We start from the raw sequence: 25677 nt of genomic DNA, 5'->3' as shown, positions 1-25677 counted from the left end.
ATTAACATTCAACATTTGTTTTAGAACCAATCTTTTACATATTTCAGCTAAGATAATGAGTATCACCCTGTTCTGGAAGGTTTGGAATACTATTAGTTAGAAAATAATGAATTTCCTATACACATTATCGTAGTTTTTCTGTGTGAAACTACATGTACTTTTTTCATCTATTCAGAAAACCTGCAATTCTACTCATCTTTCTGGAAAATTGCTATCGCAGTTGAATTAAGCATTTTAACAAACTTCCTTTGAAATACAGAATATTATAAAAAACTAGCTTCCTTGTCTCTCTAGTATCGAGCAAAAATTTTAATTAACCAAAACCTTCCAAACCTGGCAGTTTTCTTAGTAAGATGATTAATGTGAGAAATTACTGTATTCAAGTTTTTTAACAAATTTCTAAAGCAGCGCTACTGTTCAATCAGTAAGTAACGCCATTTAAAATATGGATTGAAAAAAAATCTACAATAAAAATTTAAAAGGATGCTCAAGAAAGTAAAGACAGCAATCTTTACTTAAAATAAATTTTTTTTCAACCATGAGTTTCAGTGAATGATTAAATACCTAGTGAAAAATTAATAAAATAGCAATTAAATATAAAGATTTAATTAAGTAAACCACTCATTGTTTTAACAACTTTATAATACTTTTTCTTTGTTTTTATTTACTGTATTTTAAAAAATCAGTAATTAATAATTTTTTTTTAATTACAAACATAATAGAGTTCAAAATAACAATAATTATAGATCTCTAACTTTCTTATAACATTTATTCTTAAGAATTTTTTACAAAAATAAACAAAACTTACACAGATAATTTTTACTAACTTATTTTTTTTAAATGACATTCACTTTTAATAAGTAATCAATATAATGATATTTATTCATAGATGGTGCTTAAATACAAATCCTGTGAATTATTTAGAACAAAAAAAGAAAACAGAAAATGAAATATAAGTTTGCAATATAAAATAATGTATAAAGTAAATAACATGTAAATAATAAATAATTAAAATTCTGTTGAATCTCTATAATCCGGCACATCCAGTTATCTAAATTTCTCCTAGCTGCCTATGACTTTATAAACAGACTGGTGTAATGGTGGGAGGTTCATATCACAATCTGTTACTCTTCAAGAAGCAATACATGTGTCAGTGTCTCTCTGCCTTAGAGTAGCATGAATAGGATGTGCATAATATAATAAATGCACTAATAAGTGCATTAGTGCATAATAAAATGTTACTCTTTATTTTCAGTATTATTAGACAAACATAATTATGCTATTCCTTACTTTAGTTTGTCTTTTGTTTTAATGTTGTGTTACATTTGTGTCAAGATGTCAGTACAAATAAAACGTAAACATAAGACACTGTCAGTTAAAAAATGATATTCTCAAAAAATTTGGTGCAAAATTAGTTTAGTCTTATATAATAGTATAGTCTTTTAGATGAATATGGCATTAGAAGGTACTGTGACAAATTTAAATCATTTATAAAAGTCAATAATAGTTTGTCCAATGACAGAAAGACTTTAAATTTAAAAATAGTTGAGTTCCCCATGTTGAAGAAAGCCTCTACACTTGGTTTGTCCAAGAGGAAGCAGATACACCCCTAATTCTGGGGAAATAACCAAGGAGAAGGCAAAGTTTTTTATCAACAAATTATGAAGAAAGATTATTTTAATGCAAGTGTAGGGTGGCTGGACAAATTTACAAAATGATACGGCATTAGGCTATTTTCTTCCATGGGTGAACAGCTCTCCTGTGATGCTGCCGTGGTTGAACCTTACATAGAAAAATTAAAAACCACTGTAAAAGAAATGAATTTAAGTCCAGACCAAGTCTACAATGCAGTTGAGAGCAGGCTCCCTACCAAAGAAAACTTTTATTCACTGTAATGAAGCCAGTTCCTGGACGTAACATCGCTAAAGACAGAATTACCTATAGAGAGCATTGTCCACTCTTTAAAAGATACAGATCTAAAAAATGTTTTTAATTTAGCAAATGCATGGGACAATGTGGGTGAAAAAACAGTCATTTGTTCATGGGGGAAATTATCACCAATCTTCTGCTGCTGGAGGCATGTAAAAAACGAAAGACAATGTTTTGGTGAAAGAAAAAAGCCCAGAACTAGAGAATTTGTTAAATTTGGATTTGCAATTGTAGATGAGAAATTAATATACTTCAGGATGCAATTGCTGAAAAACTCGTCAACATTCCTGATAATCTGACTGCAGATGATATTAATGCCTGGCTAATTGGTGAGGAAGATGGAAAAAATAATTCAAGACAGAAAATGAAATTATCACAATGTTCCACAAAATGGAACTGATGATGATGATGGGAAGATCCAAAATACTAACCCTCACCCTACTCACAGTCAAGTTATTCCAGCATCGTGAAACTATTGTAACATTAAATGGGTGGAAGAAAATGGTGCTACAGCTTGTGAACTTCTAATTTTGAAATGACTACATGAGACAGCTATAAAATTATCCTTTTCAAACAAAAGACAGTTTGACAGTTGAGTTTTTTCCTCAGTTGTAACAAGTATTGTATATCCTGCATGTAAGTGGGCCTGCGCTTAATACTGTTTACGACTGGATGTTTTTACAAATAAAATATTGAACTATATAATTCAAATATTCAGTTGCTCGATAACAAATAAATGAATTTTAATAAGAAATATATTTTAATCTTAGTTTACTGTCTTATCTAACTTTTTTTGGGGGGAAAAATAAGTAGCCTATTATAATTTTGACGAGTCTGATTCATATTAAATAACTTTCCAGTAATCTGGGGCTACTGTGGTCTAATATGTGTCAGATTAGTGAGACTATACATTTATATTAAACTTAAAAATATCTGCAAATGAGAAATGTAATATACAGTCAAATATAGTATGGCAAAGTAAGACGAAACCATGAAACTTAAGAAACAAATTTGCTTTATATATAGTTTAAAAAAATAATTTGAAAGTCATATGATCTACACATTAATTGCTTAGAAAATGTTGCATCCGCAAGTAGTAATTATTTATTTAGTATGTCTAAATAATTTTTTCCTGAAGTAATAAAAACATCACAAAATGTATAAATATTTTTGTTCTTATTATCTCTGATGTGTTTTAATTAAAATACTATTTTTATAATTAAGAAAAGATTAAAAAGGTAATATTTGGGGAGGGGGAAGCTGAGCATGAGAATAGCTGTTTTAGAAGCCAAGAGATTAGTATATCAAATAGAAGGCATTCCTCTTTAAAATGCAGAGATGCACTTCATTACCATCTCTGATATTATTTAAATTGAATTTACACCATCGACCACAGAAAAGTTATATAAAATTAGGAATTTAAATAACTATTCTTTAAGCTTTATAAAATGTAAATACAATATCAAGAAACAACCTCCCTCAAATGTATAATTCATTTTGGCTTGTTAAATAATTTGGAACCTTGACTGACTGCCAAGTAAATTATAAAACGCACATCTATAATGGGAAATTATGATCATAACTACTGACTGTAATAAAGCACTGCAAAGCACAAGCAAATCTTTATAATCAACTTTATTACATCAACTCAGTACTTCAAATCATGCTATCCCTGGTCGATTTGGAATTTAATAGATTACTATTAACAATATTACTGTTTTTTTTATTATTAAATGTACTGTGAATACATTTAATCTAAAGCAGGCACTTATTGGGGGGAAAAAAACACAAAACATCTAAGTACATGAACGGTATAGAGTAAAAACAGGATATACATTTTTTAAGATTATTTCCCAAGCTTAAAATTAGAGTATGATTGGAAATATGGCATAATTATTATAGTAATGAGGCATTAAGGCATACTTTCTTGCCTCAATGCCTCATTACTATAATTTAAAAAAAAATATATAGTTAAAAAAAAAATAAATAAGCCATATCATTCTTCTAAAAGATGGATTTCTATCTATACCATTATTATACTACTTTTCCCAAATAAAAAGAAGATAAATTCATATATAAAATAATTGTAAAATTCAGCACAATAAAAAACCTTGTCTTTAAACAGACATACCTCCTAAGCCAGTTCATGAAAATGGCTGACTTCTATGTCATACTAAAAACTTTCTCTGCATTATTATTTAGTCACTATTTAATTTGAAGAAGATTAAGGCATTTTAGATATATAAAGTACTATATGCTTTATAATACTAAAAAGTTATCTTATTCAAATTTTTTTATATGTATGTAAGAAATATTGGATAAATTCTATAGCTTTGTTTATGAATTACTATATAAATAATCCAATGTATAATACAAATGAGATTTACTAAATATCAAATAGACCATCAAGAAGTAGTTTACAAATTCAATCATCCAAAATTCTAATATTATTACAACAACCATACAAGATAAAATACATTATCTTCTGCTTTGGTAATGTTTTTAAAATTCTCAACATTTCATCAATCTGAGAATTGCAGTTTCAGAAGGGAAAGGAGGTATTTAGTAATAAGTGTATATGCTGAGATTGCTCTTATCGGCCTGTAGTTCCTTTCATTCAAGAATGTAGGAGCCCAGCCATTTTGTTGATTTATATTTGTATTGAAGATCACTACATATTCAATTAGAATGTCAGCTGTAAAACAGAATTTAAAAAATCATATATTTTTTGTGAGACGATAGGCATTGACTGCTTTGATCATTTTTCTCTATGAAAATAGAAATTTGTAGCATATAAAAATGCCATGCCTGACCAGGATTCAAACCCAGGACCTCTAGATGAAAGGCTGAGATGCTACCTCTCTGCGACGAAGATTGGCATCAGGTCTTAGAACATAAAAACGTTTGACCACACAAAATTTATAAATTTTGTGAAATCTATGAATTGAAAGCGAGTTAGAATGGGAGAGAACCCATAATGGGTTGTTGTTCTCCCATACCTTCAGTATCGCAAATAATGAAGGATGGGAGAATTATTTAAGGAGTGTCGTGCCTGCCTGTATCTAATTGGTGAATACTTTCTGCAAAATGTTGAAGAAAATAGTCATTCAGGTAGATTTTTAACTTCTAATCATATTATATCACAAAAGTGAAATGCATGAGAGCAGCCAAAGAATTTTTTGCAGTAATATGAAGGAGAAAGGAAAGTTTTTTGAAAAAGACTGTCATTAGTGATGCAACTAGGTTTGCCGCATGACATCACAAAGCAAGCAATTGCTGCAAGTAAAATCATGTGAACTGTTTTCTGAGACTAACAGGAAATCTTATATGTGGAATTCATAAGACATATATATCAATTGATATAGAAGCATACTGACAAGCTCTGAAAAACTCATGACACTGATACAAAACAAAAGCCATGCTCTACAAAGTTCTGGCACTGTGTTGTTGCACGACTACATACCATATAACTGTTTCAACTCATTTTTCTAGGATAGGTCAGTTTCGCTGGGTAGATGTTTGGCATCAATGAAAAGACAAAAGAGAGTGTCCAGAAATGATTGTCTGAGTTCTATTAATAATGTATCTCCAAATTAGTGTTGACTGATAGTGTTTATGATAAAAATTTTAATTTGCATGGTGATTAGACTGAAATGCAGATTAAGGAGTTTCTACACTTTAATAGTAATAAAATAATTATCACCGCCCTTTTTACATATTAATCTGCTTACTTTTACATTTATTAATCTTTAAAGATAAAATACCTAAGTAATATTTTTCATATCAAGCTTTAAATGGTAGTTCTTTCTGAGCCTCTTACTTATACAATAATTTTTTATAAATCTGTTAACAAAATTATTGAAAATAACTCCCACAGGTGATCTCCAAACAAATTGAAACCCACAATAATCCAGAAAGAAACACCTTTTAATACAAAACTCAACTTTTTCCATCGACTAATATATGTGAGGTGGAAAAGGAAAAGGGTATTCTTGTCTTCTAAGTAAATTTTACAGTACAGGCAAAAAACAAAGATCACTCATTTTTTTTAACTTACAAAAATAGTTATTGTATTAACACATCCAATCAGTTTATTGTATTGTAATTAACTTTGAGGTTAGCATTAGTTCTGTTTTCGGTTCAGTAATGCAAGCTTTTCTATAATCTGTATGTTTTTTAATTTATAAAAATTGTTTTTTTGTTTCTGGTATTTTTGTGAAGATGGAGGATTGCATTTTAAAATCAGTTAATGAAATGGTTGTTAGTAATAGATAGGGGAACTGATTAAGAAGTTTCTGAAGGATATTTTACTATAGGAGGATATTTTCTAAGCTGATGTTTTAGGCTTTGATGAAAACGTTTTAATTCAGATTGAATTAAGTAACTTAATTTTTTAAATGCTGTAGAAATTTATGATGTAACTTGTGACGTAAATAAATCAGAAGTTAAAAATTTCAATGATACCTATGACTGTCAAGCCCAAAGTGTTAATCAGTTTTCTGTAAGTAATATATTATGTATGAGAATGGCATGCTCAGAGGTAAATTTGTACGACAAAAATATTAAAAAATTAAACCAGGTTATACTAAAGGCAATTATCATGTTTAACTGTGAACACTCCTATGACAGTTCATACAAAAACCCCAACAAAAAAAAAAACAGATGGAAAGAAAACAATGCAGAACTAAGTTCTCTCTCAAGGGCTCGAGTGTTTCTAAAAAACCCTACAACATTAAAATTAAGAGGTTCAAAAGGCTGAAAAAAATGTATAATGACATTGGTGTGGTCACTACAGAACATGGAAATACTGGGAAAACCCAACAAATTCCACCAAATTTGTTTTGGCTAAGCATGCAGTATGGTTTTTATACAGCTATGCAGAGGAAAAGCTGCTATTTTTCAGGAATGAAGTGCAACTGCTTATAACTCAACCTTAAAACTGCTTCCTCCAAGTGATTCTAAAAGTTCTGTTTATGTAAACTATAAGGCTAGTTTTAAAGAAGGATTTGAAGGACAGCCAAATCACTTTAGCAATATTTGGCGAGTGCTGTTCTGAAGCCAAGATCTGATCTATTTAAGATGTGCCAGAAATATTACAAGTCTGGATCTCAATTAGCCCTTGTTTCTGAGGAAGAAAAAATTTTAAAAGTTAAAAAAATGTCAACTTCCCTTAGAACTGTTACTAGAGAGATATTACTACACTAACTAATCTCAGAGAGCAAAGAGGTTTTTGAAAAAAAAAAGGACCTCAAAATTCATCATCTTTGGATTGTGTTGTGTATACTATATGGATTAACAGGTCCATATCCCAAACAATACCCTGCAGTTTGGACCAATTTATTTCATGGTGCCAGATAGAGTTGGAATTTTTGGTATTATGTGCAAAACTATTAACTACGAGCAGTGTAATTTCCTCATACCAGAAAGCATAAATATCACTAAGGATGTGAATATGATAAAAGTCTCTTTGATTACTGTTTGAAAAATCATAGCAACAGTGAACATTACATGCTTATTCATACAGATAACTGTGCAGCTTAAAATAAAAATATTGTTATTTTAGGGTACCTAGGCTGGCAAGTTGCAACTGGTAAAAACAGAAAGATTTTTTTCCCTTCCTCACAAAAAGGAGGAATATTTTGTGTTTTGTTTAAACACAAAATCTCATATAATGGCATTTAGCCTCTGTAAGAGATAATTAAGAGAACTTATATAGATTCCATGAATGAACTTGGACATATTGCAGAAAAATCTATTTCAGATTCAAAAGTAAACTTTTCATGTGCTGTAGTAGCTAATGAAAAAAGTGATATTGCAGCTATTATATTTGATTGGTAGGGATTTTTGACAAATAATGACTGTCATAAGGTGTGCCTGCCAGTGATGGGCAAAGGCGTCAAGTACTTTAAGAATAATAGGCGGGAAACTCCTGGCTGTATGAAAAGGGTCTCCTCACAGATTCCTGATTCATTAATGCCCTGAAACTGAGGTTGAACACACTCAGAGCCAGAGTCACATGCACATGGGCTTTAGGGCCCAAAAGTGGTGTAAATCTCAGAAATTGCAAGGATGCCGTTGGGTCATGTCTTGGGCAGCTGTGTGACCAATAAGGCGAAGTACATATGAAGGCACAACGAGATAAAAAAGCTTCTTGCTGATGCTTTGATTTCTTTGTAGGGGAATGTGGTCGCTGTAGAACAAATGTTTTGCAGCCCCACTGAACCTGAAACTGGCAGGAGTGGAGATCGCTTGAGGCCGGATATCATCGTGAAAAACGATTCCTGTCTCTTTGTGGTCGATGTAACTATTTGGTTTGAGAAGGAGGCTTTGTTACACACAGCTGCGAAGGAGAAAGCTGTAAAATACCTCCTTGAGGCAGCTCGGGTTCTCAACTACCATGGCGATTGCTGTGAAGTGGTTCCAATCATGGTCGGTCAGGGGAGCGGTGCCGAACTTTACTGCACAACACCTGCAGATATTGGGGATTTATTCCCAGGTAATAATTAAAACAATGTCACTCACTGCCCTCAGGTCGTCACTGGAGATTGTACTCTGCCATATTGATGGCTGATCACGGCATTCAAATTCTGTTTCTAATTTGTGTAATAAAAATTCCCTTTCTAGCATTAGTTTTGACGAAGGGCAACTGGATTTCTTTAGTCCACGATGAGTTCAACCGCTTTTGAGGGAAGTTTTTCAAGTTTATTTAACAAGGTGGGCTGCACAAATGAACTCGCTGCACTTTAGTTTAAAAGTTTTTAGGACAACACGATCTGTATGATCTATGAGCAAGCCCAACTAGACAGAAGAACCTAGAAAGAAGAACTGCTCTTATTCATATATATAGCCGGTTTAGAAAGCTTCACAAAATATGGGCATTTTGAATTTTCTGAAAACTGAATTGAAAAAGGTAGCTGCAAAACTTCTTGCAAGCAACAACTATTTTGCACAATATATTTGAAGATAACAACATTCCAAATTGAATATAAAATCCAATATAAAATCTCCATATAAAATGCAGTAAACTGCATTTTATATGGACTTAGAATCTCATAAGAGTATCTACATCAGAACATCAAAAGTTTTTGAGGAATAGAAGAAATCTTCTCTGTCCTCATGTGCCCACTGAAGAACTGACTATTGGTTAGGAAACCTCTGGTGAAAAATCCATGATGTTCATCCTTTGCTTGCACCTGAGTAAACAGTCTCTACTCTGATTCAAAAAAAGGAGATTTGAATTAAAGAAATATTATTATTTTTTGTAAGTCATCAACAACATTACTTTTCTATTATAAAAAACATAAAAATAAGTTCTTAGATGTTCTGAAGTATGTCTTGTGCAGGTATAATGAAACCTACTGGCCTCTGTGGCAAGAGTGGTAGCATCTCAGCCTTTCATCCGGGTTTGAATTGCAGGCACGCATGGCATTTTCACATGCTGTTTGTCATTCATCTTATCCTCTGAAGCAATACTTAACGGTGATCCCAGAAAAAACCTAGGGTTATCTTTTTTTAGTCTTGTAATTTGTTATTCAGCTAGAGAATTATAATAGTTTTTTTTTATTATAAAAAAATTTATTTAAAAAAATTCAAGACCTAAACTTCATTCTTTTTTTCCAATTAGGCAACAGTATCACGCATGATAAATTACAGTAAAATATTATTAATTTACTAATCCTCCTCAATTGTTATAAATTTTGTATCTTAAGATAGCCATTTATTTAATTTTATAAAATCATGCTTTTTACAAAACTGTAAAATATTATTCTAGGACACACACACCTGTGATTAACATTTTTAAGGAAAATCAATCTGTTAAGCACTAAATAAGCAGGTGAAATTAATGACTGTTATGTTATTAACCTGTGATAAACATATTATTTGCATACTGGCTTCTTATGTATTTCTTACAGGTAATTATGGAATAACTTTTTCTTGATGCATATTTTTATTTTTTTACGTTGAATATAAACTAAATGGTTAACTAGTTGATAATGTTTCCTAAAATATTACATTAAACAAAATATTGAGTAAGATAATGGTATTTAATTTAGCAAACATTAAAAAACAACCTCTTTTTTGTTCAGTCTAGTGTTAAAGAAGACAAAATCAGTATTTTTTTTTTTTTTTTATTAGCTTCATGAAACAATGTAATATATTTGACAGTGAGTCAGTCCAATTTTAGAAATAAGAAATCATTTTACTGTCAAATTACAGAAAAAATTCCTCTACTAAACAGTGGTATAATTTATCTCTTAAATATTTTGCATAAAAATGTTTATTTTTGGAAATTATAAAATACCATTTTTTGAAAAGTCAAGGAAAAACTTGACTATTTAGTTGGGATTTTCCATAATTAGGATTTTTTGTAATTAAGTATTACTGTTTATCAACAAACGTTTTTCTCCTGATATATTACTATATATTTATAGAAATATTGCTATAAACAAAAAAAAAAAACTTTGGTCAGAAATTACTAGCAAGATTTCTGTGGTTATATAAAAGGACAAAAGAGACACTGTACCTGAAACACTGTGTTGTTATATAATGTAACAAATATACAATCAAAAGGTCCAAAACCTTGAATTCAACATAGGAAAACAAATTTTTAAATAATATTAATAGAAAAATTAATCTGTAAGAAATTCTTTAAAAAATTTTGTAATAAAATTTAAAGATATAATAAAACCTCTGATATATTTGGTATCCAATTAACCAGAATATTCTACAAACTAGCACTTTTTTATTACATTTTCTTTACATAAAAGCAGTCAAAAAAATAATTTCTTTTCTGTAGCCAGGTAGGTAAAATATTTTGCTACTTATGTAGCTATGCAGTAATAAAAATTTTAAAATAAAAAGATAATTACTAAGAATTTAAAAATGCTTGTAAATAATAACTTTGGTTACAATAACATTTTATGATATAAAATATTGAATTAGATTATATATATGAATAAAGTGCAACAGAATTTAAAATGTCAGCTGAAGTACTACAACACTTTCTAATAAATTAGTCGATTAGAAAAATGTAAAAACCTGATAAGATTTATTATTAATACATCAATGGAACAGGATTGTATATTTATGAATTTATTCTCCAAGACTATATATATATATATATATATATATAGGAAAACATGAAAAATAGCTTCTGGTCTCAAAGTAATTAAAGTATAACAGTCCTTAATAATGTTACTGATAGGAAACAAAATCTTCATTTAAATTATTAAATTTTGATCAGGGTTTTTTCTCACAATCAGTGTGAAAATATAATCTGTTAAATTTTACATATAAAATAATACACATACATTAACAATACATTTACTAAAATGCAGGAAATGAAACCCATTTAAATTCTGATAACCATCAACAAAAGCTCCCCTCAGGATATGCTGGATGAGCTTTTACTATACACATATAAAATTACGATATTTAATAAAAATAATTACTATAGAAAATATAAATATTCCATTGTAATTATAAATATCAGTGAAGTTTTAATATTCAATAAGTATGGCTTATTATATATGCTGTAATTTAAAAATCAATAATAACATTTTTTTAACAAATAAAAATATAAAATGGAAATATAATAAAGTTTATCATTGACAGTTTCAACATGTACAAAAAATAGCATGACCCACTGCATGCATAATAATAAAAAACAAAAATGGGCCCCTACATTACAAAGTAAGTAAAAAACATTTAACACAAATACTATTACGAAAATAACAAATTTCTCAACACTAAAATAGTACAGATGCAAGACCAATATCATAATTAAACTGACAGAAAATTATAGTAATGTTTGAACATATTAACAATAACAATTGGGGTACCATGCACTAAAAAAATTCATGGAAACTAGTTTTTACATGGTAATATTACAGTATTTTATGACATAAATTCTTTTTTTATAGGAACTGCAGAAAACCCGTTGTAAACCCGTATTTTTATAATGAAAATATACAATATGTTTTTTCTGTAATTTTTTATTCAAAGTTACTATAAATTCTAATCAGTTAAGTTTTTAATAAATTTAATCTGAAGTTAACACATTTCTTGTAATATTTCACATAAAAAAGGAAGCAAATTAAAACAACTACAGTTTGAAAAAAATAGTTTTTGTAAAGATAATCATCTAAAATAAATTATTTAATTAAATGCATCAATAAGATATTTAATAAAAATTATTCTTATTTTTAGTTAAATAATTAATTCATAAGGATCTAATTAAGAATAACTTTTAATTAAATTAAATAGGATTTTATTAAAAATAATTTTATTCATTTAAATAAATTTTAAAGTTTAAAAAACCTAAGGAATATAATTATATTATAATAAGTATATCTTATTATAATAAGATATACTTATATTGATTGTTTGATATTCAAATCTAGCTGAGGTCTGAACAGTTGCAAGAGGATTTTAAGGTTAACCAGCTCTATAAATCAAAATAACTGCTTGAAAAAATTAAAGAATATTGACACATTCAAAGAATTTAGAGCGTATGTAATTTTGGAATGTCTATTGCCTACATTCATAAGAATAAATCTTATAGGAAACCAGTCTTAGTTAAAACCTGACATCATGTTAAATAATTTTAAAATGTTTTACCTTGTAGTTTCAGGTATTTTAATTACTCCGATCCCTTTACATTCCGTTTCTATAAATCTGTACAATTAGCATTAGTGTTTGATTAAATTGATAAGTTATAAAAGATTTGTAATATCTATTTTTGGTGAATAATAATATTCTACCATATTCTGAGGTATAAAAACAAAATTATAGGAAAGGAAAATGATCAAATTTAAGAATATGTGTAAAGATTAACAGCTGGAACTTCTGGTCAAGGATGAAAATATTTTAAAGTATATGAAAGTGCAAAGGATCAGTCAGCCGAGGGGTAAGTGAGCAGAAAAGTTAAGAATGATAATAAGTATAAGAAAACATTTTATTAAAGAAGTTTAACCAAGACAGAGATAAGGTGCAAAGGGATTTGTTGATAAGAACGAAACATCGGAGGGTTTAACTTGAGGTGATCAATGCAAGATACAGCAAGAACTGTAGCACCAAATAAGAGGAAGAAAAAAAACTCATCTAACAATTTCCTAATCATCATAAAACAATTAAAAATGATTTATAGAACAGATGTATAAAAAAAAACATTTGTCTAGATGTCATGGCTTGAACCGAATTCACTTTTCAAATAAATATTAAGACTGAACTCAAATTCAATAGAATTAAGCATTAATATTAAATCAGCAGAATTAGCCTCACAATTTTATAAACTATTATTACTTTAGGATACATTTTCTGAAATGACTGCTACAGTTTTATAATTTTCCATCTGTACTTATTTAGCATAGAGAAAAAGTTAAAAGTAATGAACAATAAAGTTAATTTTATTAAATTATTAACAGCACAACTATTATTTTAATAAAATATTAATTGTACACTTATAACAGATAAAAAAAATTAATTAATCACATAACACACTAGCAAACACTATTATTATAAAAGTTCACTATTTTTATAAAAATTTCTATCAAGAGATAGTTTTTTCTTTAATTTCATAAAAGTCAGTCACCACAAAAAAAAACATCACACTGTTATTATAAACATTCTTATAAATCAATTCGTTAAAAAATTTTCAATTAAGTTTTTTAAAAATTAATGTCAAAAAATATAATTACAATGCTGGTTCAACCGACTGAAAAAGTAAGAGATAAAAAAAGAAACACTGCTTCTCAACTATAACTGTCAAATAAAATTATATTTTTTACACTTATTTATCAGAAATAAAACTAATAATAAATATTTATATAATATCTACACATGTATATATTTAAAGTACAATCAAATTTAAACTAGATATAAAAAATTCCATTTAATTATTTACAAAAATAACATTAATTAAAATAAACTAAAAAAAAAGACTATATTACAGGCTGGCTATATCAAATATCTTATATTTATTTACACTCATAATTATGTATACATAAATATTTATATATATATGAATACATATAAGCATGAGCTGCACTAAGAGGTATATCAGTTAAATATTACAAAAAAAGTTTTTTTTGTCAACTTATAAAATAAACAAATTATTATAATAACACGCTATAATAATGTAAAGTACGTTGTTTATGAAACATATATATATATATATATATATATATATATATATATAAGGTTGATAATACAATGCTTTATATCTTGAGATCTTCTGATGCTCCTAAACTTGCAACAGTTTTCTTTATCCGCAAAGCTGTAAGGCGTGCAGCAGCATTATGATACCAACATTCTTTCATTACTTTAGACATGACATGTAAAGCCTGAAAAAAATAAGCCTGATTAAATTAATCGAATAACAGATCATGAATAAATTATAAGTTGTTATGAGAGTATAAGAGTTTACAGTATAAGTTGTTATGAAAGAAAAAGCTTGTTTCAATTTGTACCACTTGAAAAAAATTTAGTTTTATACCATATTTTTATTTTCTGTGTTTTTCATGAAAGTTTAAATTAATTGAAGAAAACCTTGAAGAAGAAGGACAAATAATGCATAATTGTACATCCATTTCAACTGTTTTTTGTTTAATCAACTTTTTAATATATTAATAAAGCTTTCTGAAATTTGCCAGTAAAAATATATAACTCTAATTATATTTTTTGTTTTCATTTTTATTTTAATTTTGGATTTTGTTGTAGTTTTTTTATTGAAATCAGAACCAATTGTAAGCAACATTACCAGCATACATGACCAGTATACAAAAGTCATTCAATTTTTCATATATCTGATGTGAAGATACAAGCGAAACAATAACTAATGAAGAAAAAAGCAAAAGAATTAAGGCCTATTAACTTACACATCTCAATGAAATTGCCCAAATAGGTAACCAAAGTAACATATTAATGTAATAGAATCTAATTACACAAAAATTTGACTTTGAATCCAGAAATAACAGAAAGAAAAAAAAATTTTTTTGCCCCCATCTCTTAATCTAATATCATCAAAAAATAATATAGATACCTTTCTTTCTTTTTCCTGTTCAGCCTCCGGGAATTACCATTCAGGTATTACTTCAGAGGATGAATGAGGATATGTATGAATGTAAATGAAGTGTAGTCTTGTACAGTCTCAGTTTGACTATTCCTGAGATGTGTGGTTAATTGAAACCCAACTACCAAAGAACACCAGCATCCACGATCTAATATTCAAATCCGTATTAAAGTAACTGTCTTTACTAGGACTTGAACATTAGAACTCTCGACTACCAAATCAGCTGATTTGGAAAGACGCGTTCATCACTAGACCAACTTAGTGGATTAAAATATAGCTACCTAAAGGAAATTAATTTACATGAAAAAATTACCTACCCTTTGGGTAAAATTTTGATTTATGGGACCCATAAATCCATAGATCCACTTCTCCCTGGCCCCTTGACTGATTGTGACCAAACTTATGACAAACAATGTTCATGACATCATACCAAATTTTACCCAAACTGAACCATCCAATTTGGAGATATCAAGCAAAAGACAGACCAACATGCATGAACATAAGTACATATATCCTTCTGACATTTTTCAAGGCTAAAATTACAATTTTTGGTTTGAGGAGGTCATGAAATGTAAGACTTGTAAATATTCTGATGTGCAAAGTTTGACACCATACATATTTCCCTTATATATTATATTGCATAACTACACAGCTGGGAAAGTAAAAGTTAATTTTTAAGTATTTCTAAGAATTTGTGATTTAACAATTTTAAAATTTATTCAACGGTTGTTGGTATCAATATAATTTTAAGAATACTGTGAGGACAGCTCGGTATAAATATAACAATTTTTTTTTAATGAACAATATGTTTTAATTTAAAAAAAAAAACATTACTATGCACATATAATTTCAATAATGACAGCAAGGAAAAAAAGGTTTTGAAGCAAAGAATTTCTTTAATAACAGATAGGAAAACGTACAGTTACTTCACATAAGCATGATGTACATTGCACATGTCTTGATGAAAAGAAAGGAAAGGCTTATTATATATTTTTCCCTAAAAAAGAAGCCTGAGGTTTAAGAGAAATTCTTCTTTCCTTCATAGCTGTTTTCCATCTCATTGTTAACTGAATTATACACATACATAATAATGAACATACAGTTTGATTTGAAAAATTTAAAACCACTTTTAAATGACTAGTAAAACTCTGTTTTCAAATATTAATTTTTTGACATTATCCATTAATGAAGTTATGAAGAATAATGATACTGTATAAAAAAAATACAGCTGAAAAATTAAGCACTATTTATGCATAATTTGTTGTAATTCCTTCAGGTTTTTTTTTCAAAATAAATTGAAATTATGGTGATTAATGCAAAAAAATGAAGTTTAATATGATGTAAGACTCAAATTTTTTTCATCTAGGGATTTGCAAGACATAGTAGCTCTACAAAGACATTTTTCTTTAATGATTACTGCTATAAATCTGTGAACTGAATATTTTTTTATAAAGTCCATAGATTTCAAATGCTATGTCTAAGAAACAGTATACATCATATTCTAATGATAATGAAGCGCAATTAAAGTCACTTTAAATGCCCAAGTTTTACAAATGTAAAAATAACATTAAAAAAAAATCTAATTCAATATGTAATTTATGTAAGTACTACATTACAAAATCTTTTGGAATTTCAAGTTCAATTATAAATTATAAGAATGTTAATACTTTAAATAATTATTCTTAAAAAATAATAGTAAAAAATGAATTAATAAATAAACATCATATTGCTTAATTTCACTGCTTTCTCATATTTCTAGAACTGAAGTTGAAAATGATGTTTTTTGTTATAAAATTAATATAACAAAAGATATCTGAACTGATAAAAGATTAAAGAATACAATTAGGTATTCTGATGTATTAAAGAATAAGAATACATTACCGTGCACCAGTAAAAGTTACTTTGTATCATATCTTTTTTTCTTAAAGAGGTGTAGTATTTAGTGTTATTCTGGCAGTTAGTCTGTGCAAAATATATTGCTGAAATCGATGTTTATTATTGGTTTTGTAAAACTGATGTCATATTTTATAAAATTTTGTCTTTATGGAACAACAATGAATAGTTTGTTTTAAGTGCATAGCCATTCAAGCTTGGATAGAATTAAAAAAGGTAACACAGGAAATAAAGAAGGAACGAATAACAAGAAATCAGAAGGTTTTCTTGATGATATTTTGATGGCTAGCTATAACTTTAACGGGAATAAAACTTCAGTTTAACTTTAATTTTCTAGCGATGAAAAATCTGAAAAGTGAAATACTCTTGTGAAAAAATGATTATTTCAGATTCTAAAAATTATTAAATTGTTTATCGACAATAAAATTGATGGTATTAACTCATAGATAGTCACTGTAGCAGTTCTAACAGACTTTGAAAATTATCCGTGACCCACAGATAAATAATATTCAGTTTATTTATCTAATAATAAATTATTTATTTCATGCTACAAAAACTGTCATTCATCTCATACTCTGAAGGAATACAAAAAAAAAAAAAAAAGAAAAAAGTTATTTATTTAATCATAGAACTAAATTTATTTTAATTTAAAAGCTTTATTAATTTTAGTTAGTCCTACAGATTTTTTTTATAACTAGTGATATATTAAACTTAATAGTAATAGAAACAAATTGGTTTGCTGAACAAAAAAAAAAATTGAAAACAATAACTTCGCAATGAAAATTATGTTTAAAAAAAAAGAGAAACCAACTGACTACACAGAAATATTTTTGAGAATAGGATGAATTCATATACTGAACATAACCTATATTTTCAAAGGATCGTGGAGATATAAATTTGTATAAAATATTATAATTAAGGAATAGATTCATTATTATTAAAATTTTTATATTTTTCTACTATAAGTTTCCCAAAATTGAACATCTTCCACAGCTTTAGATAATTTTATTTTACACCACAAAAAATTGTTGATTAAAAATCAATAGTTATTTTTAAAAGAAATATATATTTACAAAAAAAAGATAAAAAATAATTTTCAGGATTAAGAATTTCTTTTAAAGGCACAAATATTTATTTACAAAATTGCTGGGAATTATCAGTGTAGATTTTGAAGAAATAGATCCACTATTGATAAAATCTTCACTATCAAACATGTGTTGAAAAGTATAATAGGTTTAAATATAAGTATATACTTCTTATATTAAGAAGTACTTATACTTCTTAATATAATGAAAATACTTATATAAGTATACTTAACATAAATATATACTTATACTGCTACACGTATAATTTTTCTATTTTTAAGAAATAGGAAGTATTAAAATAGAAATATAAGAAAAAAGAAGTATAAGTATAAATAGAAAAATACATAATAGAAATAGAAGTATAAGTACAAGTAAAAGTATGGTAAAAAGGTTTACCAGTTAATAAATTTCAAAGGCTTACAATTCTGTTAGAAGAGATAAGCTATATGTGATATTAATTCAATTTTGTACTCCCAGGAAGTTGGAATGATTCACATTTGTTTGAAAGGAATTAAGAATAGAGTTCTTGTGGGGAATCTATCAGATAATTTTGATACTTGTGTGGGCTGAAACGGGGACTGCACTTTCTCCTCTTTTGCTTAATTTTTATAATAGAATATGTCATCAGAAAAATAGAACTGATAAAAGAAGGTTTATTTTTGAACGGAAACATCCACGTGTTACGTTATGCGGACAACTTGAACATAGTAGGCAATAGCAGAAATATGTTTGAAAACAATATCAAAATCATTATTATATGTGGGGAAAAATTGTATATGGTGATGGATAGAAGCTCTCAAATGTTAGTCTTTATGTCAATGGACGGTTTTTTGAAAGAGTTGATGAATTTAAATACAGAGAGTCCCGGCTAACAATATCCGAAAGTAATAGTCTATATTTAGAAAACCAGTATTTGTAATAGCTTAAAAACATGCTCAATCGACAGGAAATAACTCCAAGATTTGTTGTATATATTCTCAAGGTCAGCAAAATAAACATGTGCAGGCAAGCCAACTCACAATGCAGTTGTAATCAGTTGAGATGCGAACCATCACAACAGAAGGTTCAGTGCATGCTTTCGTTAGTAGGGTTTCACTCAGTTACATGTGTTCAATGCGTGTACGAATTGAATGGAAAATTGATTGCATGTAAGAGGTTACATGCAAGTTTATTCGTCAGTGGGATATGACTTTAAGAGAGACTGGAAGCTTGGTTTCACAAACTGGAAATCATCAAAAAATTTCAGTTAATGATGTTTGGATCATGTGACATGACACATTTACTGCCAGTCCTGGAAAGTCAATTAGGCGAGCTAATTATGAACTGCAAATTCCACATTCCACTGTTCATGACATTGTTCTTATGCAGCAATGTTTGCAAACATACAAGTCACAAATCCTTAATCACATTAAACCGAACGATCACTGCCTATGATATCAGTTTGCTGCAGAGGTAATGCACTATGTTGAAAACAATCCTAATTATCTTGATACATTGTTATTTAGTGATGAGGTATCCTTTCATATGTGCAGGAAAGTTAACAGAAACAATTGTCCAATTTGGGGTACTGAAGACCTCAATGCCCATGTTCCTTTCAAAAATGAAAGGGATACACTGAAAATCAATGTCTGAAAAAAAATCAGTTTTTTTTTTCATTGTGCCACTGTGACAGGACACACATATCGCGACTTGCTTGAGAACTTTGTTGTTCCTCAGATTCCTGTAGACGTTTTTGTTTGGACTTTTTTGTTTGAGGATAAATTAAAAATTGTGTTTACCAAAGAAAAGTTCAACATTTGGATAATCTAAAACAGAGAATCGTCGAAGGTGTTGGTCTAATAACACTGTAGGTGCTCCTAAACACCGCGCAAGAGTCAGGTGATTGTCTAGACATCTGCTGAGCTACAAAAGGTGCAGATATTGAACTTGACTAACCTACAGTAAAACTCTGTGAGTTGCAGAGTTTATTAAAAAAAATTAAACTATAATAATTGGTTCTCTTAATACAAGCTTTTACTTTTGAATAATATTAGCCTGGACACTCTATATCTAAGGACGATTCTAATGAGCTGTAATGCAATTGGTAAGGAAATTCAGGAAAGATTACATTCGGAAAACGAGTGTTGTTATTTTATAATTAAACTACTGAGCTCTCACTTATTATCAAAACAGATTACAATTAGGACATTTATAAAAAATAATAATTGTACCAGTTTCTTGTATGATTGTAAGGTCAGTGGATGAAAGGAAGTGTTTAGTTTTTGGGAATAAAATTCAGTGAAAGATATTTGGTCCTATAATAAAGAATATACTAGACAGTGAAGAAAGCAACACAACTTTGGGCTACATAGATTATATTTGAATCTGAATAGTTCGAAAGATTAAGTTGTAGATTACACTGGATAGGACATATTCTACAAATGGTGAACAAAAGAGTAGTTGCTAGGTTTTAATTAGGATGACCTTTGGGTTTACATAGATGACGTTTGTGCAATAATAATATCAGGTTTAATTTGAGGAATGTTAGGTATAGGAACTAAGCAGGTATAGAATTTTGATATCATGGAGTTGATGTAAAATTTCTTCCTGTCATATGTGGTTAAGACACAAATAACTAGTACAGTAACAAAATTATTTAGTTTGTAACCACTAGTATCAACAAAAAAAGAAACTGAGACACCATAATAAGCTTTATTAATTGTCAACAATGTCATTTGAGTAATAAGCTGCAACATACAAATACTTGGGAGCCCCATAATGCACAATGATCCACAAAAAATTTCTGCAGTTCACGAGTTAAATAAATTATTTAAAAAGATAAAAAAATATGAAATGAACTTATCACTGACAAAAAATAACAAAACATTTCTCTATTTAAATAAATAGAAAACAAACAGCTTTATTTAAACATCTTAACAGCTTTGTGCTGCACAAAAGCTGTTTGATGGTTCTGTTTGAGTGGTTATGGTTCTCTTCTGAGATTTATTGGCAATGCAAGCGGCTTTGACCAACATTGTTTGAATTTTTCCTTTAATTCATTCATTTTATACAAATAAATTGGCTTCATTAAAAAAAAAAACAACAGTATATGTATTATAAAAATAAAGAACTTTAAAAAAACTGTTTTATTAGTAATAAAAAAAATACATCTGGATGTTGTTTTAGATGCAGCTGGTCATAATACACACAAAAATCAGCAATAAGATTGATTTTAATGATTGGAATAATTTATCATCATGCCCAGGGACCAGTTGTTACAATATGCAACTTAGAATATATTGCTACTGAAGAAAATAACCAATCCAGATTAGACAGATCTCTTTCCTAAAGGTAAAAAATATCTCGGTTACAATATAATTCAAGTATGCATGTTGGCATCCCTTCATAACACTGGAATTTTAAACTACTAATTTGTTTTGGAAGCTGATATAGTAGTAAAAATTAATTAAATAGTGGGGATCAATCTCCTTAAAAATTTAGTAAGATATCTTAAAAATAAACATCAGTCAAATAAATTAGAAAATAAACAATCATAGATTAATCACCAACACTAGATTATTTTACAGACTCTAGTACGCCTAGCTGCTGATTTGCATAGGTTGATACAAGACTAAATGTAACTTTTCTAAAAACTAAAAAGAAGAGATTAATTATTTTTATAAAACAGTAAAAAATGTAAAACGGTAAAAACTTACTGGACATGACTGCCACCGGTTTGGTATTGATGGCCTTTGTCTATCTATACAGACAACTCTTCTCATTTCATCTATTGTTGGATCTGATGGCACTGCATCATAAAATGGTAATTGGTATTCATCATAAATACCACCTACATTACATCGTCTAGCGATTTCCCATAGGATTAAGCCTAAAGCATATACATCGCCTCTCTTAAATGAATCAAAATGATTCATATTCATAGATTCATCAAGCACCTGAAAAACAAATTGTAATGTTATATCATATTATATATAAATACAGTCGAGCAAAAAGATTCAAAATCCTAAATTCATTAAGCCACTGAAGTGGCAAATTTACTTTTAGGTTGGGACTAATGGATGGGTTGGTAATACTTGACCTTGTAGCATAAGACACACAAAGATCAAGTAATCTCTCCCTTTTTGTCTATCAGTAGCAGATGTGCTATACACAGTAACAAGTGTTGTGCATAGTCTCAAAGTTCATTTATTCTAGAATTATTTTAAACTGCAATCTTTTTTAAAGTGCCAGAAAGATTTTGCTGTAGCTATTTTTCAATCAAACATATCCAGTAGGTCAACAATTTCAACTACTGTCACTTGTTTCAGATAAACTGGTAATGTAGATTAAAAAAAAAACAGTCTGGCTGGCCAACAGATTTAAATGATAAATCTTTAGAACATGAAAGTATATCCTTTAAAAGATCACCTCACAAGTTAATAAGAACGCTATCTCAGAAGATTGTAATGTCATACGGGAATGACTGCAAAGAAACAAAAAAATTAAAATTGCACCATACTGTAATCATATCAAGCAGGAATTACGATAACATTATCACAGAAAAACTCAATTATTGGAAACAGTTTATGCATTTTGTTCGCGGTAATATTCAGATCTTAGATAATATTTCCTTTAGTGATGAGGCATGGATTCATCTGAATAGCTATGTAAACAGCCAGAACTGAGATTAGAATGAAAAGAACCCTCATGTTTTCCAAGAGAATACATTACCCACTCAGAAAAGATCAGAGTTTGAGGTGCAATTTTTCAGAAGAGAATAGTGGGTCTAATACATTTTTTTAAATTATTTTATTTTTTTTGTTTTGTAATACTGAAAATTATGTTTCATTTAATACCTAGTTAAAATCTATTACATTTTGGTTTTAATAAATTTCAAAATTCTTGTTTTTTTTTTAGTTTCTGTGGACTTTATTCATACCATTTTACTCACAGTTTCTCTATAAATTTTTCTAAAAACTTTTATGTGTTTATTACCCACTGAGCAAACTTATTTTATGCCAAACATAAAATAATGTTTTTCGACCCTAATCTTTTGTTTTTACACCAGATCTATCAAAAACTACTATAAAATACAGTACTGGGAGCTATTTTTAAAAAAAGTTTTTAAGATGGATCTGATATAAAACTAATTACCCTTAATTTGAGTCCCAAGAATTACAGTATGTCTTAATTTTACTGAAGGCACAAAAATCAGAATCAAATCTTTCAACAATCAACATTTGTTAACGAAGTGTTTCTGAACCCACGTTTATACGAACTTTCTTCTTTATTTTCACCATTAGAACATGTTCTGAAAGTTTGTTACATTCTTTGTGAATCATTCTGTATGTGTGTGTATACTTATTAATAGTAGTAATATTAACTCTTTATTTTTATAATTCAGAATTTTTTGTTTGTAATTAATTACATTTAAAAAGGTTATTGTTTAATATAATTTCTTACTGGTAGTTTTAAATATGCACTTTGATATAAAAATATTTAATACTTTGTATAATGATCATAATTTTTAAATTTAAATCATAATTTCAACAGTCATTAAAAAATACCAACAATGTTTAGTGAAACTACCTGATGCTCTTAATTATGTTGATCTAAAGGAAGCAACTTATTACATGTGACTTAATTTCATTTTATCCTTGCTTTGTACTTTTCAATTTCAAATTTAATACTCCTTGAGATCTTCTGAGCATTTAAGAACCATCAACTAGTAAGAGATGCAAAATATGCACGTACTTAAACTTATTTTGTTGCTAATGAATATTTTGTAAATTACTGCAACTATGCAAGTAATTAGCTTTTTTTTTATTTATGAAACATAGATTACGTTTAATAATTAGGCGTACATTTACTTTTCATTAACTAATATGAAAACATTACTTAAGCAAAGAATAAACATAAAAAGAGATGATAATCCTGTTTATATACTGTCAGTGGTGAAAAAAATGTAATATTTACTAGTTTCTAACACTTTCTATTACCTCCCATTTCTTTACAGTTTTTTTTAAAATATAGACTTACTGCCATTTTATGGGCTTTTCTAGAATTTAAACTCCATTTCATGATGGATCTAAATCAGAAACTTTATTAGACAAGTGCCCAATAAAGTTTATAATAATTAACACAAAACTTGTTTAACAAATAAATCTTGATGTAAAATTAGGTAGGTCTACATCTGTCACCATCATATTCATAACCGTTATTCTTAATGTTCATACTGAAATTCTAAGCAATTCCTAAATTAATAATTGTAAAGTTTTCTGACAGATCCTCATTATGACACTAATCAACTTGTGTAATATCAGACAATTAAAAACTGAAATATAAAAATACTGAGTAATAATTTTTTTTTTTACTCTAGTCTGGGTCAGGTGATGAATAACAATATTATTCTATCTCTCTCTTACTTGTACTCCATTACTCTTTCTATTTCCACTATTTTACTGTATATGTTCCTTCCCCCTTAATTTAATCTAACCACCTTCTCCATATTACGTTTGGCCTCTTCCATTTACCTCCCAGTATTATTAATCTTTCTTCCCTCATTTTCTGAATAAACTCACATCACATAGTCTTTCCTTCCCTACTCTGTCTGACAAACTTTCTGTATTTGTAACAGTCCTTTAACATTCCTCATATGAATCCTCTTTTTCTTGTTCATCATGTTTATAAAGAACTTAATTTCCAAAACTTGTAATTTACTTCCTTGTCTCTTTTTTTGTGATCCAAAAAAACATTTCTTCCATTCTAAAATACGGTATAAATGTAAATTATGTATAAAATTCTTTATATTTTTCCTCACACATAGGAGTTCTCTTAATGCTCAGGAAAAACATTCTTGCACCTACTACCGACTAATTTTTTAGTCCAGTAAAGATATATCATTTCTACCAGTTTCTGGTGGTAAAAATATCCCTATAGTTCATAGAAATCATAATTTCAGAAATCAAAATTTAAAAGTTGTTATGGATGAAAACAAATCCATAAACTTTCATTAAAACCCATTTATACGGTCAAGAAATTTTAATCAAAAATATGTTTATAATTGTATGCTTACAATTTTGTGGTTGAAACAACATAAATTTAAAAAATCTAATAACAGCTACAAAGTAGATGTGTGTGATGCTAAATAAATCTGCACGAATGATTAAATAAAACTCAATAAGATGTAGATGAGTCAAACAAACAAAAAATGAAATATATTACCTCAGGTGCCATATATCTTTTGGTTCCAACTCTATTGTTAAGAGGTATATCAACAGTGTCTGTAACAACATCATGTCGTACAGCAAGGCCAAGGTCACCGATAGCACAAGTCCCATTTGTTTTAACTAAAATGTTCTTTGACTTGAGATCACGATGAGCGATCGCTGGTTTTCCTGAAAAGAAAAAAAATATTTATGAAACACTATATATTACTGTACTGATATAGTCATTTTAAAATAGATACTAAATATCATACAGAGTGTTAGGTGATCTATTGCAACAGCAATAGAAAATTATAATTTTGTGATAAGTATGTCCATGAAAGCCAGGAATATAAATTAAAACTTTGTATCGATAAACTGAAGAGAATTGTAAAATAAAAGACTTTCAGTCGGCTTCTTGATTATACAAAGATGTACATATTGGCACTGACACTCTATAGGTATACAAAAAAGGATTACATCTTAATGCATTTGAACATTATGAGATATACAA

General features: G+C 28.4%; 1 protein-coding gene across 4 annotated transcripts in view; it reads right to left on the bottom strand.

Moving 5' to 3' along the window:
* Window positions 1–13889: 13889 nt before the first annotated feature.
* babo (TGF-beta receptor type-1 babo) overlaps window positions 13890–25677 on the bottom strand; it is a 116921-nt gene continuing 105133 nt past the window's right edge. For all 4 annotated transcript variants that reach the window (XM_075373106.1, XM_075373107.1, XM_075373110.1 and 1 more), the window contains 3 exons: window positions 25183–25355; window positions 21675–21914; window positions 13890–14273 (listed from right to left, as the gene is read on the bottom strand). In XM_075373106.1, coding sequence (XP_075229221.1) covers window positions 14148–14273; window positions 21675–21914; window positions 25183–25355 — 539 coding nt within the window. In that variant the 3' untranslated portion in view covers window positions 13890–14147. The remainder of the gene's footprint in view (window positions 14274–21674; window positions 21915–25182; window positions 25356–25677) is intronic.

The sequence above is a fragment of the Lycorma delicatula genome, chromosome 8 (assembly GCF_047948215.1).
Source record: "Lycorma delicatula isolate Av1 chromosome 8, ASM4794821v1, whole genome shotgun sequence".
Classification (NCBI taxonomy): domain Eukaryota; kingdom Metazoa; phylum Arthropoda; class Insecta; order Hemiptera; family Fulgoridae; genus Lycorma; species Lycorma delicatula.
This window is presented reverse-complemented; position numbering and strand designations above follow the sequence as displayed.